We start from the raw sequence: 17314 nt of genomic DNA, 5'->3' as shown, positions 1-17314 counted from the left end.
GTCCAATCACTGGGATGGAGCCCAGATTATCTTGTGTCAATCACCTAGCTGACAACAACAGCAGAGTCACTCCCAACTCCTTGCAAGGATTCTACCTCAGCTGTTCAGACAGATGTTTGGGAATACTGATGCAAAATGAGAGGATGATGATTTAAGAATGGCTTGGTTTTAATATCCTGATGTGTGAGTGTGTGTCTGTGTGTATGTATGCTTATATGGGTGTGTTTGTCATTTTGTGAGTATGTGCGCAATGAAGGATGCAAAGCACTAGTCAAAACCTGAAGTTATCATGACCATCTCTCCCAGAATCTGTTAACAAAGCTGTATGTTATATATACACATATATATAAAAAAAATATATATATATATATAAAGTAGGGTTATTTTAAAGTAAATGTAAAAGACATGAAAATGAAAAATTATGTGCTCTTTAAATTTGTCTTTGTTACCATGTACAAATAAACCCTGAGTTTGTAAATATTTGTATACATATTTCTAAACCTGTTTAATTTTTCTATGCACTTTTTTATTTATAATGTTATTTGCTTAATAAAGATGTTCGGATGTTTGAACAGCCTTTACTTTTTATTACAAAAGTCAAGAGTTGAAAATACATGGTAATATGAATGTTACAGAAAGTTGTTTGAATCTAAAAAAAAAAAAATGGACCATGTTGTATTTTGCTAAAAAAAAAAAAAAAAAGTCAGTCAATATAGCTTGTATATTTCAGTATATGCCAGCATCTGGGATATTTTGGCTTTACTTCTTTCCAGTGGGAGGAAGTGGAGCCGCATCGCTTATGTTTATATGCAGTCTACTGGATACACCAGTGGAAAAAGGGTGGAAATGCAAGAGACACCATTTTGTGATATAAAAGAACTGTCACATGTCAATCTCATTTACTCTTTGAGTTGTTTCGAGTTTGGCAAGAACCGCAATGGCATCATTGCGCTCCATATTTTTTAGCAGCTTAGCCAAGTGCTCAACAGTCCAGTCAGGGTTCCTGCTGGTGACTCCCTCCAGTAAAGCTTTCAGAGGGCTTTTACTGTCCTTCATAGAGTAGGCGTAAGTAATCCAGGTGGAGGGGAAGGAGCAGTAGGAAGCCAGATGTTTGGTGTTCTTTTGTCCAAGGCTCTCTGGATCCAACAAAATCACCAACTCCTCCAAAACATCCAGGTTGTCTAGGACTGTCTGTAAGGGCGCTGACAGAATGTGAGGACCTGTACATTACAAAAAAAAAAGACGTGTAACATCTTAGACTGAGCAGAGGAAGTAAAAACAACTGGTTTGGCTGCAGCCTGCATTAGTTATTTCCACTCACTGAGAATATTCTCCAAGTCATTGTTACTTGCTGAAGCAGAAAGGGAAGAGAAGCCTGGACTGATGCATGAAGATCTAACGTTGAAACTCATTGCTGTGTGTTGTCCTGCGTTACAGATAGGAGAGACACACAGTTACAGTACATTCAATGTCAGAATCATTTTCACCAGTCGCTCATGAAGCTGTGCTGCAAAATTACTCGGCAGGATAATAACATGTTTGCCCTGCACAGAAAGGCAGTAGTCAGCTTGTATGCCATTTCCCAGGCTCTGCTTTATTTATGCTCACTCGTCTGTAGTTAAATTTACAGACCTCTTTTCCGTTTGACGATCCAAGCAGATAAGACGACAATGATTAAAATAAGGATGACAAATGGTACTGCCCCTGCAAAAATATAAGTTCAATTTAGTCAAGGAGGAAATGCATTCTTGTTTTCATGATTGAGTGCAGGTTTAACTTACATGCTACACCCAAGTCATTTGGGATGGCTGTTGTAGTTGGTGTAAAGATGGATCTTCTGTATGTTTGAGTCTGTAATGAAAACAGGTCTCTATCTGTTGCTAAAAGCCAAATAAAAACTCGTGTCTATGAACCATCTGTCATGTCAAAGCAAAACCATTTCCCTAGTTCTGTTAAGATAAAACTACCCCCAAAAAATACGAGTAAATGCCACTGCTGTCATATTGTTTTACCTATCAATTTACATTTATTGATTTTGTCAGCAGCTGTGAGCAGATGACTACAGATTACTGATTTAAAAGCTGAATTAAAGATTTGATTTTGACCTGTTGATTATTATCTTATTGTTATTAGTATTAACTATCACCGTGCAACAACTATTTTTTTTCTTTAAATAATTAATATCAACAGAAAAATATTAATGATCTGACTCAAACTGTAAAATCAGGGAAATTTTACACGTGGGTGTGTTTCCGTTTTTGAGCTACGACCAGACGTAATAGTTTCCATAGGAACACAAAATATCTGCTTGTTCTACCTGTCATGTCAGGACAGTCATGATTACCGCTGAGACATTACTACAAATAGCGGACATGCTGAGGAATCTTAGGTTTTAGAGGAGACAGAGTTCAACTTAAAATGCCTTTAAACTTTTGCTATATTTAGGGGGGCCAGCCTACTCACTGTGACAGGAATTTCGGTCGTCGCACTTCTGTTGAATGACAAAAACAAAAAACGAAACAAAACAGCCAGGATGTTTTACTTAGAAAAAAACAAGGCGAGAAAATCATCTCCATGTAAAATAACGTGATTTTGTGGTGGGGTTGGAAAAACAACATCCTTCAACTTAAACTACACAAAAACTCCGATGCCTTTTCAGGGCGAGAAATAATTCCCGAAATCATTAAAAAAAAAAAAAAAAAAAGTCGACTTTCGGTCGGCCCGCTGTTTAGCAACGTCACCAATGGTAAAAAAAAACAAGTTCTTACCTTAGGTGGTGGCAAAGGATGTCATTTTCTCTGTCGCAGTCTCTCGTAACGTTATGTCCAAGCGGACATGAATTACAGGGTTTACAAAATGGGCTGCTGCCATCGTTGAAAGTGTTGACTTTGCACGGTCTATTGGGGGGCTCGTGTTGCCCTCCGTCGTCATCAAAGCCACAGTTAGTCGTAATTTCATGTCCTATAATATAACATAATACAATATAATATAATATAATATAATATAATATAATATAATATAATATAATATAATATAATATAATAATAGTTGCACATACCTGGCTTTATAACACACGGTATACATTGTTTAATTTCCCTATCCCATCGGAATGCCAGATCAGGACAGTTCTTAGAGTGCCCCATCCTAAACTTTGATCAAAAGAACAAATTCACAACCACTAATCTGTACAGCACAAACCCCTCCCACACAGACCATGATCCAGATCTTATTTTTGTTCCGTTTCCTTTTTTACTTAGAAATCACACCTCTTACGTCGGTTTAGTCTTACTTCCGTCCCCAACGGGAGCCACCAGTTTATGTTCACAACTAATGAGACATTAGCCCGTCGTTTGTCTTCTTCCGTCTGTGTGAGTTCACAGTTTCTCACTTCTTGTGTTCATGCCACTGTTCTGCCACTTCCTGAGTATTTGTTGCTTGTTTGTGTAGAAGTGCTCAACTCCCCCAGTTTTTGCATTGGCTTTGAAGTAAACTTTTTGTTTGCTTGAGTTTATCACCTGCTGTCTTGTTCATTGGAATCCTCTCCCCTGTGGATCTGCCTCAGATGAATAGTGCATGACTGAGTCACATTCATGTCAGTAATTTAGGCAACTGATTTTAGTTAGTTTCATCTCTTCCCCTTTTTGTTGTTTTGAAGGGGCACTCCAACCAGTATACTATTCATGTCAACTTGTGCGTCTGTAGCCTTATTACAAATTGAAAATGTGGACTTTGAAAGGTTGAAAAACGGACCAGGCACAAGAGGACTATCAAAATATATCGGGTTGTACTATGGGAAATGCAAGATCCTGTGTCTTTTTGCGTTTTTACATAAGTTTCCCACCATTACCATTCAGGGGTTCCAAAAAAAAAATCAGGATCCTACATTTCCTATAATGCAACTCACAAGATTCTGTCATTAACCCCTCCCTCCTAATGCACATTTCTTTATACACCACACAAGTTTTCAACAACTGCTTTTGTAACATTTAAGTGTTCAGCTGAAGCCAATGATAATGAGTAAAAGGAGCTTAATAAAAATCAGTGGCGAGCCCCTATGAAGGTTAGATAGATGTATGACTTTGTTGCTTACTTATTTGTTACTCATTAAATCTGACATTTCATTGGAGCATTTCACTTCCCCAAATGTACCCCCACATTATTATTGCAAGGTTTTAAGTTGGAAATGGTATCATAGGCTGGTTCAGGTGTATTTTCTTGACATGTTAAGTGTTAAATTAGGGTTAATTCAGCTATGTTCAAGGTAACGGGTTTAGATAACCTTAGTACTCAGTACTATGTAGATATTCTCCATTAGAAGAGCAGCTGAGTCGATTGCTTGACTCAGTAGTATGCAGCCCTGCTGATTGTTGATACAGACGTATGATTGAGAGGATATCTCCCTAAAGCTTGCTCTTCCTGTGTTGGTTGCTCAGGGCTCTCAGTATGCTGTCCAAAAAACATTGCTTGAAAAGAAAGTATTTGTCATCTTATGTCTGGAATGTATCAACTGCCCTGCTCACTGGTTGGTTCATCTCGGACTTAATGTGGGAGTTCTGCTTTATCCCAAGAAAAGAAAATCCCGGAGAAATGCAAGCCACTGAGATGTATTTTCCAAGAAGCAGGAGTTTTTCTTGCGAATCCTTTGAAGATACACTGCACTGCTTATGTCAAATATTTTCTTTGCCATTGTGAAATGGAAAAGGAAATGTTCAAGACAAAAAGACATACAGTATTACCACTTGGTCCATGCTTTGGAGTTTTCAGTGGCATGACACTATCTTCACCAAATTAAATCTTCCCTGGCTTAATGGACGAGTGTGCTATGTGTTACAGTTTTCTGAGCACTTTGAGTACTTCTAGTAATAAATTGGCTTGAAGGTTGAGATTGAAAGTTCATTGTTGACCTTGGAAACAGTTATTGACAAATTAATTTCAATCTGAAAGTCCAGTTTGCAGCTGATCTGTAGTTTTCAATTGTTGTTTAAAATGTTTCTGCTCAGGCCAATAGAAACCGCGCATTGTTTTGTGCGAAGGTTGAAACATGCATTTAGGGATGAAAATGCTCTTGAGGAAAATATGTCTTCTATTACTGTACTGAGAAGAATCAACTCAAATAACCTCTTAAAATGATCCAAGATGTGGTGGTGAGTATTAACATCTGTTCCTCTTTTTCTTAGCAGACACAAGCAATAAAAATTCCAGACATCACGCCAGGGACTTAGTGTGTCATGCCGCCCTCGCAGTGCACTCGGTGTGCTGAACATGGGCTGCACCAGTCCCTTTCCTGTTATTAACAGCAGTCCTCCCCACAGCACCCCACTCTCTCCAGTACACAGCAACATATCCAGCCCTGCTAAAGACTCCCAACCTGCCCCCAGAAACCAGAGAGCAACTGTGCTATGTCTCCAAGGAAGCCAAGTGCCGTGTCAACCTGTCAGCTAAATGTAATGTAACCTGTGTCATATTTCTGAGAGGGGACGATTCCTGTCTGATATCTTTGTCTTTTGTGGACCTCCAGTACCGCTGGTTTATATTTGTTTTCATGATGTGCTATATCACCACCTGGTTCTTGTTTGCTGAGTTGTACTTCTTTAATGCCTCCTTTCGAGGTGACCTGGGACAAGAGAGACCTCTTGGCACCCGTGAGAACCACCTCGAAGCCCAAAGGCCCTGCTGTTTAGGTGTAGACGGCTTCATGGGGGGGCTGCATGTTCGTTAAAATATCCCGACCTAAGAAGCGGGCAGAGACGCTTCTTTTCAGTCGCACTTGTGTTATCGCAAACCGGGACGATGTTCCGTCTAGGAGACCTGAAGGAAACCCACATGGTGGATGTAAAAGTCAGAGAAAAATTAATCAAGTCCCGCCAAAAAGCTGTGGGCGAGTTCTGGCCACTGGAGCAGACAGAGATTGACATTGGCTGTGAAACCGACTTTCCCTGGTGGAGCCTCAAGTAATTCAGCACATTATTGACTCAAACAGTCCGCTGTGGGAACTGGGCTCAGAGCAGTTTAGATGATGACAGTTTGAGATTATTGTAATCATGGAGGGAATTATTGAGGCAACAGGGAAGTAATCAATTATAGTGTTTTTTTTTTTTAAAGGGATAAAGAGGCAGATATCACACAAGTAAAGCAGGTTTCCTCAAGATTCCTACTTCTGTTCCAAAATATTTTAGATTTTCTGTTGTCTTCCACACACAGTTTAGGATATCCACATAGATTTTCAGTGATGTTCAGGTCAGCTCCAGCTTTTGTTTCTTTAAGTAGCTCATGGTAGATTTTAAGGATGGCTTTGGATTAGTTTCTTGACAGACTTTATGATATTTGCATCCATAATTTGCAATGTTTCCTGGGCCACTCCCTGCAACACAACCTCAAAGCAGAATATTTTCACACAGTCAACAAGACATTCATTTCATCAACTGTTGCTCCTTTTTTCCCCTCTGAACATAACTTTTGGCAATTGTGGACAAAGGGTTACATTTCCATCTGTCCACAGCACTTGTTTCCAGTGACTCTGGTTTATCTAGATATATGTCTGTATACTTCAGAAGTTGACTTTAGTGATATGGTGACATAAAGGTGTTGCATGCTGTGAAACCATTTTACACGGTGAGTGATGGAATAGCACTTATTAATATTTCTTCTTGAATATATTTGCTGTTGCAAACGGGTAATATGGAGCTGTAATTTCCAGGAGTCAACGATAACCTGGATTACAAACAACTGTCTCAAAAAGAAAGGGCATTCTATATTTCACAACAATACCATCGGTACCGGCGATTTTAATGGGGAACGTGAGGTCGTTGGCCAATAAGACGGATGAGCTCGGCGCACTGGTAAAGGCCCAGCGGGAATACCGGGAATGCAGCATCATGTGTCTCACTGAGACATAGCTGCACTCACATTTCCCGGACCACAGTGCGGCCGTACCCGGCTTTAGGACTGTTCGGGCGGACAGGGACGCTGTGCAGAGCGGCAAGAAGAAAAGTGATGGGATTGCAGTCTATGTGAACAAGAGGTGGTGCAATCCCGACCACGTGTGTGTGAAGGAACGTTTCTGTAGCCCGGACATTGAACTTCTAGCTGTGGGGATGCGCCCGTATTATTTGCCGAGGGAGTTCTCGTCCGCCATTGTTATCGCTGTGTACGTTCCTCCATCAGCTGACGCAGAGGCAGCAGTGGACACCATCCACTCCACTGTGTCCAAACTTCAGACTAAGCATCCCGGTGCATTTTTGGCAGTTACTGGAGACTTTAACCACACCAGTCTGGATAAAGTACTGCCAACTTTGCACCAGCATGTTAACTGCCCCACCCGGAACAATAAAACCCCGGATCTCCTGTATGCTAATGCCATGGATGCATACAGTGCTACTGCCCTTCCCCCCCTTGGTAGATCAGATCACAACCTGGTCTTGCTGACTCCAAAGTATGTTCGTCTGGTGCAGAGGCAGCCTGTAACCACCAGGACTGTGAGGAGGTGGACACAGGAGGCTAAAGACACCCTGCAGGACTGCTTTGAGTCCACGGACTGGGATGTGCTGTGTGGACCACATGGGGAGGACATCAACAGCATGACGGACTGTATCACAGAATACATCAAATTCTGTGAACGCACCACCGTACCATCCCGGACTGTACGCTGCTTCCCCAACAACAAGCCGTGGATCACCAGTGACCTGAAGATGCTTCTTAATAAGAAGAAAGCAGCCTTCAGGTCTGGGAACAGGGAGGAGCTCAGGAGAGTGCAGCGCCACCTGAAGGAGAAGCTGAGGGAGTGCAAGGACTCCTACAGGAGGAAGCTGGAGGCAAAACTCCAGCAGAACAATGTGAGGGAGGTGTGGACCGGTATGAAGGAGATTACTGGGTTCAAGGGGAGAGAGAGACAACCAGGGGGCTCCCTGAAGAGGTCCAATGAGCTAAATTGTTTCTTCTACAGGTTTAGTTCACCGCCCTCATCTGTCTCCTCCACACCTCACACCTCCCAAACACCTCTGCTGCCTTCCCCCCTCCCCCCTCCGTCCCACCTGGTGAGCTGCATGGACACAGAGCCCTCAACTCCAAAGGGCTCTTCCACCATGACTCCCCTCCCCCCCTCTCTGTAACGACTGGCCAGGTTAGGAGACAGCTGGAGAGACTCCACCAGCGCAAGGCTGCAGGACCTGACGGCATCAGCCCCGGGGTCCTGAAGACTTGACGCCGTCCAGCTGGCTGAGGTCCTACAACACCTCTTCAACCTGAGCCTGAAGCAGGAGGAAGTCCCGGTGCTGTGGAAGACGTCGTGCCTGGTTCCAGTCCCCAAGAAGACGACTCCATCTGGCCTCAACGACTACCGACATTGTCCTGCTGCAGAACCCAAGTTGGCTTCAGCTTGAGGTCACGAACAAATGGCCGGACATTCTCCTTCAGGATTTTTTTGGTAGACAGTAGAATTCATGGTTCCATTTATCACAGCAAGTCTTCCAGGTCCTGAAGCAGCAAACCAGCCCCAGACCATCACACTACCACCACCATATTTTACTGTTGGTATGATGTTCTTTTTCTGAAATGCGGTGTTACTTTTACGCCAGATGTAACGGGACACACACCTTCCAAAAAGTTCAACTTTTGTCTCGTCAGTCCACAGAGTATTTTCCCAAAAGTCTTGCGGATCATCAAGATGTTTTCTGGCAAAAATGAGACGAGCCTTAATGTTATTTTTGCTCAGCGGTGGTTTTCGTCTTGGAACTCTGCCATGCGAGCCATTTTTGCCGAGTCTCTTTCTTATGGTGGAGTCATGAACACTGACCTTAACTGAGGCAAGTGAGGCCTGCAGTTCTTTGGATGTTGTCGTGGGGTCTTTTGTGACCTCTTGGATGAGTCGTCGCTACGCTCTTGGGGTAATTTTGGTCGGCCGGCCACTCCTGGGAAGGTTCCCCACTGTTCCATGTTTTCTCCATTTGTGGATAATGGCTCTCACTGTGGTTCACTGGAGTCCCAAAGCTTCAGAAATGGCTTTATAACCTTTTCCAGACTGATAGATCTCAATTACTTTCTTTCTCATTTGTTCCTGAATTTCTTTGGATCTAGGCATGATGTCTAGCTTTTGAGGATCTTTTGGTCTACTTCACTTTGTCAGGCAGGTCCTATTTAAGTGATTTCTTGATTGAGAACAGGTGTGTCAGTAATCAGGCCTGGGTGTGGCTAGAGAAATTGAACTCAGGTGTTATAAACCAGTTAAGTTATGTTTTAACAGGAGGGGGCAAACACTTTTTCACACAGGGCCATGTGGGTTTGGATTGTTTTTCTCCCTTAATAATAAAAACCTTCATTTAAAAACTGCATTTTGTGTTTACTTTTGTTATCTTTGACTAATATTTAAATTTGTTTGATGATCTGAAACATTTAAGTGTGACAGACATGCAAAAAAATTGGAAATCAGGAAGGGGACAAACACTTTTTCACACCACTGTATCTATCTACAACACTACATTGTTTCAGACTGCATTACATTTCAGGTATAATTCAATTTAAATTGCCTGTTTTCGTGTGAAACATTTTGACTTGTCACAGGTAGTGAATGTTATTGAATTCCATTTAGATGTTTCAGATTCTGGCCTTTTACATGCTGCCTGCCTCACAGTCACTCTGTCATGGCTTACTGGGACACTTGAACAGAACATCATTAGTGTTACAACACAATTGTATTTTCCTAAGTCAAATGTCTGATGTGAAAAAGAGCTGTTTAATGCCCTGACTTGCAATGCAATCTTGACTTCTACAAATGTGGAGATTCAGACATGCAGTTGCATCATGTGGCCATCGCTGTGTACTCAAAACTAACCGTTACTTCTATCTCATTATTTTAATCACAGGGATGATGTGCCAAGCCAAGCCATCTTGTTTTGAAACACAGGTTGAGTGGGGTGCTCGCTTTGAACTGTGCATGATGCTGGAGAAGAGCTCATTCAGGGTGGACCTCCGGTGGTTCCACACCACCTACTGGGTACCTCTACCTGACTGCAGTGCCAGCCAGGTACACCAGTTAATGGCTCTAGCAGAGTGTAAAGTCCAAAGCCACAAAGGCAACAGAGACTGGGAAACTTGGGCCAAGGGAATGGCTGAGGAGGACAATAACAAGCAACCAACTCATGGAGCTTTCACTGTTGATAATATTCAGCAGGAGAGAATGTCTGAAGGGAATGAAAGTGAAGTGAGTGCAGTAAAAAGCATGCCATAACAGGAGCTGATACAATACTTTTTGCACTATTTCTAATAGTATTTATAGTAAATAATTTATCAGAAAGGTGTATAAGAATCAGCCTTTTTCACATATGGCCCTGGCATGTCAGAATATGAAACCCACAGGTATGAATAGAAAAAATTGTTGTTTTAATTGACTGTTTGTTAAACCTCACACACACAAATATTGTTTCAAGGGTAATTCCCAGCATTATATGTTCCCCAGATTCATATGGCACATATTGGTCACATAAAAAAAAGGGCCCTATGTTTCCCAGCTTTACATAACACATACTAGGAAACTGAATAAGATGTTGCTTAGCTCTATATAGCTTTAATCAGATAATCACTGTTCTGGGAAGTTGATCAGCCAGCGGTCAGCTCAAACTCATTTTAACATTGATATGTACATGTCTTTCATTAGCTGTACAAATGACAATGAGAACTGCCACACTAACTGTTTTTTGTAAGCTTGTTTATTTGATGCTAGTGGTCAAGGACATGGCATATTGATACATTAAAGTCCGTAAATGAAAAAAAAAAAAAAAAACGAGTACAATTTTTATTTATGACAAGCGTACATATTAAAATTATGGTGTACAAAACAAATAATTTTCAGTGAAAATAGGCCCGAAAGCTGTACAGAGAGCTCACTCTAGGCAGCAATGTGCATAGTTACGTATATGAGGACAGCTGGGATAACTTCAGCCGTACAACTTGTGTGATTTCTCTACAGAAGTATGTCAGCTACTAAATATCACTATTACTTTTGAGACACAGTACAGTATGTTCAGATATTTCGAGTTATAGGCAGCCTGGTATCAAAGACTAAAAATGCAGGAAACCTAGTAATGGAAGAATTAAAATTTGAAAGTGCTGGACCTTTTTTTTTTTTTTTTTTTTAATTTTTTTAATTTTTTTAATCTCTAGCCAGACAGACAACAGCAAAAGGTCTTTTGTTCTCATCACAATCCATCCAATGAACTGGTCCACATTAATAAAATGTATAGTAACAAATATTTGGTAAAATAAAGTCCCTTTTAACTGTTATTTTGTTGTCATATGTGGGATTTGGCTGGCCTTTCTGTCATGCTGTGGCATGCTACAAGATTGTTGCAGTGATTATCCTCATGAGGGTGCTATAAACCTGGGTCAAACTTGCAAAGCTTGCACAACCAGTCCAATAATTGTGAAAAGTCAGGGGGAAGGTGCCTGCTTCATTAGAGAGGATGAGTTGTTAATGTGGCATTAAATGCACGGTAAACACTTTCAATACCTTTTCAGACATTTTATTGGAAATTAAAGCTGCACTTCTCTGTTCAATACTTGTGCATGTGAATAGAGAACAGTTTCAGTTTGTACAGACGTTATTGCTTCGACCTTAATAGCCCCAGTTTGTGCCTATGTATTATTGTGTTGTGTTATTATAGTGTTCGGAAAATGGCCTTCTGTTTTTTTTTCACTTCACGAGTAATTTATCCTTCTGATAAAAAAAAAAAGATGTTCACACTGAGTATGTAATGATAAAACACAAAACGCACAAAGCAAAGCTACAGCTATGAGAACTTTGTATAGATGGAGGTGTCTGGGCTGTGAGGTATATGGCTTCAGATGTGGGAGATGTACAGGTAGGTGTTGTTGATGCTCCAGTCAGGAGGGAAGTCTTGCACGGCGTGGCCCTTGATGTGCCTCTGCATGGCGACCAGGCTGCTGCAAAACTCCAGGCACACCGTGCACTGGTAGGGTGCAGCCCCGCCGTGAGTCCGCAGGTGCTTGATCATGGCTGAGTAGTCCCGTGAGCGCTGACCACAGAGACGACACTCGAAGGGTTTCTCTCCTTGAAGCAGAGAGAAGAGACAGCAGGGGGCACAGGAAGGAAGACAGCAGAGGGGGAAGAGAGGTGTCACTTCCGAGAGGGACTCGTACATTTCGGTGTTAAAACCATATTTTTTGCCTGTTTTCTAACATTTGGTCATTTTATAGCCAATAACTTTTCAATATTTAGTTGTTATATCCCAAACTGTAAAACCCAAACCCAGGCATGTCACTGCTACTTAATAGTAGTTTATCCAGTATTTTTTTTTTCCAATTTAAAGGTGAGTGAAATCACAAACTGGGATATTTTTTAAAAACATCTGTGCGAATATGAAAAAATACAACTTATTAGATTCAATATTATGCAAGATTTGCATCTTTCAGGTTTATAACAATAACATTCAAGTAGGCTAGTGGTTAAAAGTTGCGTTTAAGATATTGTTTTAATGTTTTTACCAGTGGCCTATTTTGAAGTAGTTTCATTTAACACCATTAGCTTGGCAAGTTTGAACCAATTCAAATTATTGTGTGTGCGTCACAATGTTGCAAATTGTTTTTCCTTTTGAATTATTCGCTGCTGGTTTCACAACAATATGCAATATACAGCTACATATGTTTAAAAATGTGTTTGAACTATTGCTACATAAAAATGTTGTTGCCTCGATGATAGCAGTTAAAGCAGAAATGATGTTCACTGTCGATCAATAGATTTTTTTGTGTCACGCAAGTTCCAAGTCTGCCAGTTCCAAGTTTCTGTCAGGGGAGCTTCACAGTATTAAAATGAGTAGAAAACTGTCACCTGCCTGGAAGATGGTTAAAAATGAAAAAAAAAAAACAGTCCTCTTTGGAAGACGTTCATATGTAATCGAAAGTATACAGCTGAATTGTTAGGAAATGGTCTAAAATATTCAAAAGTGCTGGCACAGGCCTGACAGCCTAGTTTATCTGACTTCAGTCTGTAACAAGCTTTATGCTAAACTTGTAAATTATTTTATTTAATTTTTATTAGCCATCACTATGGTTAGGAATACTCTTGGGTCCTAACAGATGTAATGTCTAACTATTCTCATAAGCACCATGAGTCACAGAGCAAGTTTAGATTTCTTGTCAGAATTTTTTTAAATGTATCCTTAAGTGTGACACATACTGTAAATAATAAATAATCAGAGTAAATGAACTCAAAAGTTAGTGCACTTTTGTTGTGCATTGCACATTTAACAGCACGTTTACCGGTGTGAACTCGGTGGTGTGTGTCCAGTTGATGTTTAAGGCTAAACTTCTTGGGACAGTGTTGGCACTGGTAGGGTTTTTCTCCTCTGTGGTCTCCTCTGGTCTCTGCCTCACGCTGCACCACGTCTCCTCTTCCACAGAACCGACATCCTGCACAGGTTTTACCTGTAAAAACAACAGGATGAGGGAAAATGGGTGAAGGTGTGAATATTGAAGTGACAAAAACACCATAAACGTACTGTGGTTCAAACGCTTACAACAACCAACATTGCTGTTAAAATGTTATAGAAACATACAGCTCCAGTATGTTCCTTCATGCTTCTGCCAAACACAGTATTAAATGAGAATTTCTCACTGTTTTCCTCTATGTTTTTTCTTTAACTCTTTAGTTGTGAATTATTTGCAAAGGTGATTGTTATATATTGACGTTAAATAATAAAGAGATCTACAGGCCACCAGCATATTTCAAAAACATAACTGAATCCATTTTAGACCTACAATTCTTAATTGATTAATCAATTAGTGGATCAACAGAAAATGTTTTGCAGAATAATTATTAAGTATGTAATTGGTCAATTGTTTATGTCTTTGTAAGTTGGGCATTTTTGGGCTTTTGGAGTTATGGTTGTACAAAACAAGATTCCTCATGGGCTCTATAACATATTGGTGGGCATGTTTCACTATTTTCTAACATTTTATGGACCAAATTTCAAATTAGGTAGTTGAAAAATAAACATCAGATTAATTGATAATGACAGTGCAGTTCCTACAATCCTGTTCACGGGAACAGTCACACTTACTGACCACCTTGACCTGACCAAGTATTAAAAAAAAAAGGGAACTAATGATTGTTGCGAGAGCTTTAAAAATATATGTTAGTGTGACAAATAGTATTGTTGCATTTTAGAGACACAAGTAATTTTTTGTTTAGCACCCTGTTATTTTCCTGTCACTCTACATGTATCTCTTCTCTAAAAATGACAAAGGTGTGATTTTGAGGTTGAGGTAGCAACTCTGAAGCTTTTCAGTAGCCTATTTTGTTTTTAGGGTCGCTCAAGTGAAAACATGGGCCTTGTAGTTTAGACAGGATGCTGAACGTTTTGAAAATAAACCGCAACAATTGAATACTTACTATTCTAGACACCAACTACTGTCATTTGCGTGTTTCCTGTCCAATATACCGCTTCACTTCTAACTTTAAAAACCCAACTTTGTATCACACTTGAATTTGTGTGAATCCTCTTTGAGAATAAATCATTTCTTGGGAAGGTATTTTGCTTTGAAATGATAATAATAATAACAAATTTTGTTAACATGCCAAAAATAGAATTCATATACAGTATCTATACATTATATAAAGTACATATACAGTACATGTATAGTGAAGAAAAAGCGATAAGGAAACAAGGCAACATAAGGAAATGGTGAATGATTTTTAGTAATGACTTGAGCAGCTTCATTAATTGAAAAGTGAGTTATTGCACTGGAGTCACTTGTAATGCACATTTTTACCATAATCTAATCTTTTCAAGTATGAACATGATGTTCCATTGAGCAGAGATATTTAACATCAGATAAGGAGTTTGTCAGCTTGATTGTGCACATACACACGGATGTACACATATACATGCACACATGCAAACTGACAGTGAGGCTCATTTTTGTGTTTCTCACAATTACATAAGTAGAATCAATATGTTTGACTTTTTTGGCGAAGGAAAAACCGCTGTTACGACGAAGTACATACTGTACTGCATGTATCTAGCTGTATCTTGTAACCACACTACTGCTCCTGCTGCACCATGCTTTCAAAACCACAGCTCTTTTTTTTTTTATCACTTTCCATTGCGTTGCTACGTAGCTGGAGTCTGCCAAGGTAGGGGTCATGAGAAGAACTGTCTCACTATCTTGTTAAATTGATCAGTTCTACACAGGATAAGTACTTCTGCAGCTGCCAAAGTGCTGTAGAGCAATAATAGTACATTCAGTGTGTTGTGATTATTAATAAAGAGCATGTTTTTTCTTTTTCATATCATTACCTAATTGTGTGGAGGCTGATTCCCGCAGTACTGCATTATCCTGGAGACTTGTACTGCAGTGCTGGCAGTCTTTCACTCTCACTGTGCTGGCTTTATGCTCCTCTGGGTAACTGTGAAAAAAGAAAAAAGAATTCTTACGCAACAAGTTACAAAATAAAAGGAAGATGCACTAATTGTATCTTTAACACAATTGAAACAACTCTTATTTGTGTGCCTACAACATACATCAATGCAAAAAAAAAAAAACTGCAATAAACTTATTCTAAGGCATATTTTTAAAGTATAACATAAAAAAGGTCTGCTTTTACAACATTATGCATTAGGTTAGGTAGTTACTTTATTAATCCCCGAGGGGAAATTTTTTAAATTTATCATATACTGTATTACGTCCTCAAACACCCTTTCCTTCCTCTCCAATCCCAACCACAAAATAAAAGTGCTTTCAACTTTCAACTCCATTATTCAGGTAGCAGGATAATAGAGGATACTAGAGGAAAGCTATTCTTTCCACAAAGACACACAGTAGTTTTGAACATTTTCTTGTGGTACAAACATGGCCAGTCTAAACACTGAAAGTATGTTTCAGTGGGTGGAAAAACATAAATTCTGCAAAGAAGGGGAGAAATTTAGGGGGCTCCCCTTCATGCATTGTCTGGTTACGCTGTGTGGAACACTGTATAATGTGCACAGACTTGAAAGAAATTGGTAAATCACATAAAAACAAAGTCAGTGAGGTTTTCACACTATCTAGTATCGCCAAGGAGTGCGGTGAATTTCCTTAGAATCAGAGCAAAAGTATAATTTCTCTCAATCCAATTAAAAAAAAAAAAAAAATCAGAAGTTGTATTTGTTTAATTATTTTGCTATCTTATGCTGTGAAACCAGGATTATTGTTTCTCAAAAAAAAAAGAGCTTGAGAGACTTGGACTGGCAGGGAAGGGTTAACAGCTGAAACTCATCTAGCTGGAAAGTGCAAGAGCCTTGATCGCACACATCTACCCAAACAGTAGTGAGTCAGGTACGGTGGCTGTCGCAAAGGAACAATTGAGCACATTCGGGGATTCTAAATGACTCTGTGAGAGGAAAAACATGGAGACAATGACTAGAAATAAAAAAATAAAGTTTCCAAAATCATGTCCAAGTTCTGACTTACCTTGTATCACCAGTTTGAAATGCTCTCTGGCTGGATTTTTTTCTTTTTAACAGGCCTTGCTTGATTATGCTGCCCATCCGTGCAGATCCAGTGTAAAGGTTTTGTGTATAACGGGGATGGAAATATGGGTAGCTCATTACAGAGTTCTGAACTGGAGCTTGAGAGAGGGAACCCAGTAGGGGGAACATGTGGGGAGTGGAGAGGGAGAATGGGTTTACTACAGAGGTCTGGTTTGGGGACTGAAGAGGGTGACCTGCAACTAGGTTTGTGTAGTTTTCTGCGAAACGCCTCAGGGTGCTCACAGAGTCCCACACGTTTGTGGAGAAAGTCCAAGGACAAGAGAACGAGGAACTGCTGGCGGTAGGCCTGGTAATAACACTATCTCTGTTGTAGCATGAGGCAGACCCGGGGGACAATCTGGGTTTCTTTGTGGGGGATGGTGGACTGTTGTGGTTCTTAGGAGGATCAGAGGGGGAAAGGTTTTCTGTGACAGTGCTACCGCTTGCTTTCTCTCGACGGGAACATGTCTGTTGGAGTCTGTCCTCATGAACTGGACTTTTGTTTTTCTTTTGACCTTTCTTGTCTGCACTTTGCTTTTCTTCTTTGACATCTGTGATCTCTCTGCTTTTGGCCTCTTCTCTGGCTTGAGAATGCCGGTCTAGCTGCTTCCGGCACTGGTCCACCAGTAGCTGCATCTCCAGCAGCTGAGCAGCTCTCAGCAGGAGATGCAGATCATCCACAGACACCTCAAGAGCTTCAGTGTAGGTGAAGTCCAGAACTTGCTGGAAGGTATGGGGTGAGAAATACTCCAGAGTGCAGTGGACAGAGCTGTCTGTCTCTCCTTGGACTAACT

At 40.4% G+C, this 17314-nt stretch overlaps 3 protein-coding genes across 3 annotated transcripts; 1 reads left to right on the top strand and 2 right to left on the bottom strand.

The window, feature by feature from the left end:
• Positions 1–447: 447 nt before the first annotated feature.
• igflr1 (IGF-like family receptor 1) lies at positions 448–3349 on the bottom strand. The gene is made up of 7 exons (XM_069696243.1): positions 3059–3349; positions 2769–2961; positions 2464–2491; positions 1782–1851; positions 1633–1704; positions 1322–1426; positions 448–1220 (listed from the first exon to the last, which is right to left on the bottom strand). The coding sequence occupies exons 1-7, from the start codon at positions 3141–3143 to the stop codon at positions 883–885; spliced, it is 891 nt and encodes a 296-aa protein (XP_069552344.1). The 5' UTR covers positions 3144–3349; the 3' UTR covers positions 448–882.
• A 1787-nt stretch (positions 3350–5136) lies between these two features.
• kcnj20 (potassium inwardly rectifying channel subfamily J member 20) lies at positions 5137–10506 on the top strand. The gene is given in 9 exon segments (XM_069695504.1): positions 5137–5144; positions 5244–5357; positions 5359–5458; positions 5461–5498; positions 5500–5700; positions 5702–5791; positions 5793–5923; positions 5926–6061; positions 9853–10506. Coding segments are annotated over 9 exon segments (1188 nt in total). The 3' UTR covers positions 10223–10506.
• Positions 10507–11135: 629 nt separating this feature from the next.
• zbtb32 (zinc finger and BTB domain containing 32) lies at positions 11136–17093 on the bottom strand. The gene is made up of 4 exons (XM_069695553.1): positions 16462–17093; positions 15309–15418; positions 13270–13434; positions 11136–12061 (listed from the first exon to the last, which is right to left on the bottom strand). The coding sequence occupies exons 1-4, from the start codon at positions 16647–16649 to the stop codon at positions 11832–11834; spliced, it is 693 nt and encodes a 230-aa protein (XP_069551654.1). The 5' UTR covers positions 16650–17093; the 3' UTR covers positions 11136–11831.
• Positions 17094–17314: the final 221 nt, after the last annotated feature.

Source organism: Brachyistius frenatus, unplaced genomic scaffold, assembly GCF_029030835.1.
Source record: "Brachyistius frenatus isolate BFR_SWC_R1_liver_20210118 unplaced genomic scaffold, ASM2903083v1 Contig_20, whole genome shotgun sequence".
Taxonomy (NCBI): domain Eukaryota; kingdom Metazoa; phylum Chordata; class Actinopteri; family Embiotocidae; genus Brachyistius; species Brachyistius frenatus.
Note: the sequence above shows the minus strand (reverse complement) of the source record. Positions and strands in the feature narration are given on the sequence as shown.

What these genes read in the sequence shown, in the direction of transcription:
- igflr1 (XM_069696243.1), bottom strand. Translation starts at nt 3,143, where the DNA reads ATGGGGCACTCTAAGAACTGTCCTGATCTGGCATTCCGATGGGATAGG. An exon ending in CGACCGAAATTCCTGTCACA is followed by an intron (nt 1,852 to 2,463) that starts GTGAGTAGGCTG and finishes TTTTCATTACAG; the next exon opens with ACTCAAACATACAGAAGATC. An exon ending in GATCGTCAAACGGAAAAGAG is followed by an intron (nt 1,427 to 1,632) that starts GTCTGTAAATTT and finishes TCTGTAACGCAG; the next exon opens with GACAACACACAGCAATGAGT.
- zbtb32 (XM_069695553.1), bottom strand. Translation starts at nt 16,649, where the DNA reads ATGTTCCCCCTACTGGGTTCCCTCTCTCAAGCTCCAGTTCAGAACTCT. An exon ending in ATCAGCCTCCACACAATTAG is followed by an intron (nt 13,435 to 15,308) that starts GTAATGATATGA and finishes TTGTTTTTACAG; the next exon opens with GTAAAACCTGTGCAGGATGT. An exon ending in ACACCACCGAGTTCACACCG is followed by an intron (nt 12,062 to 13,269) that starts GTAAACGTGCTG and finishes CTCTGCTTCAAG; the next exon opens with GAGAGAAACCCTTCGAGTGT.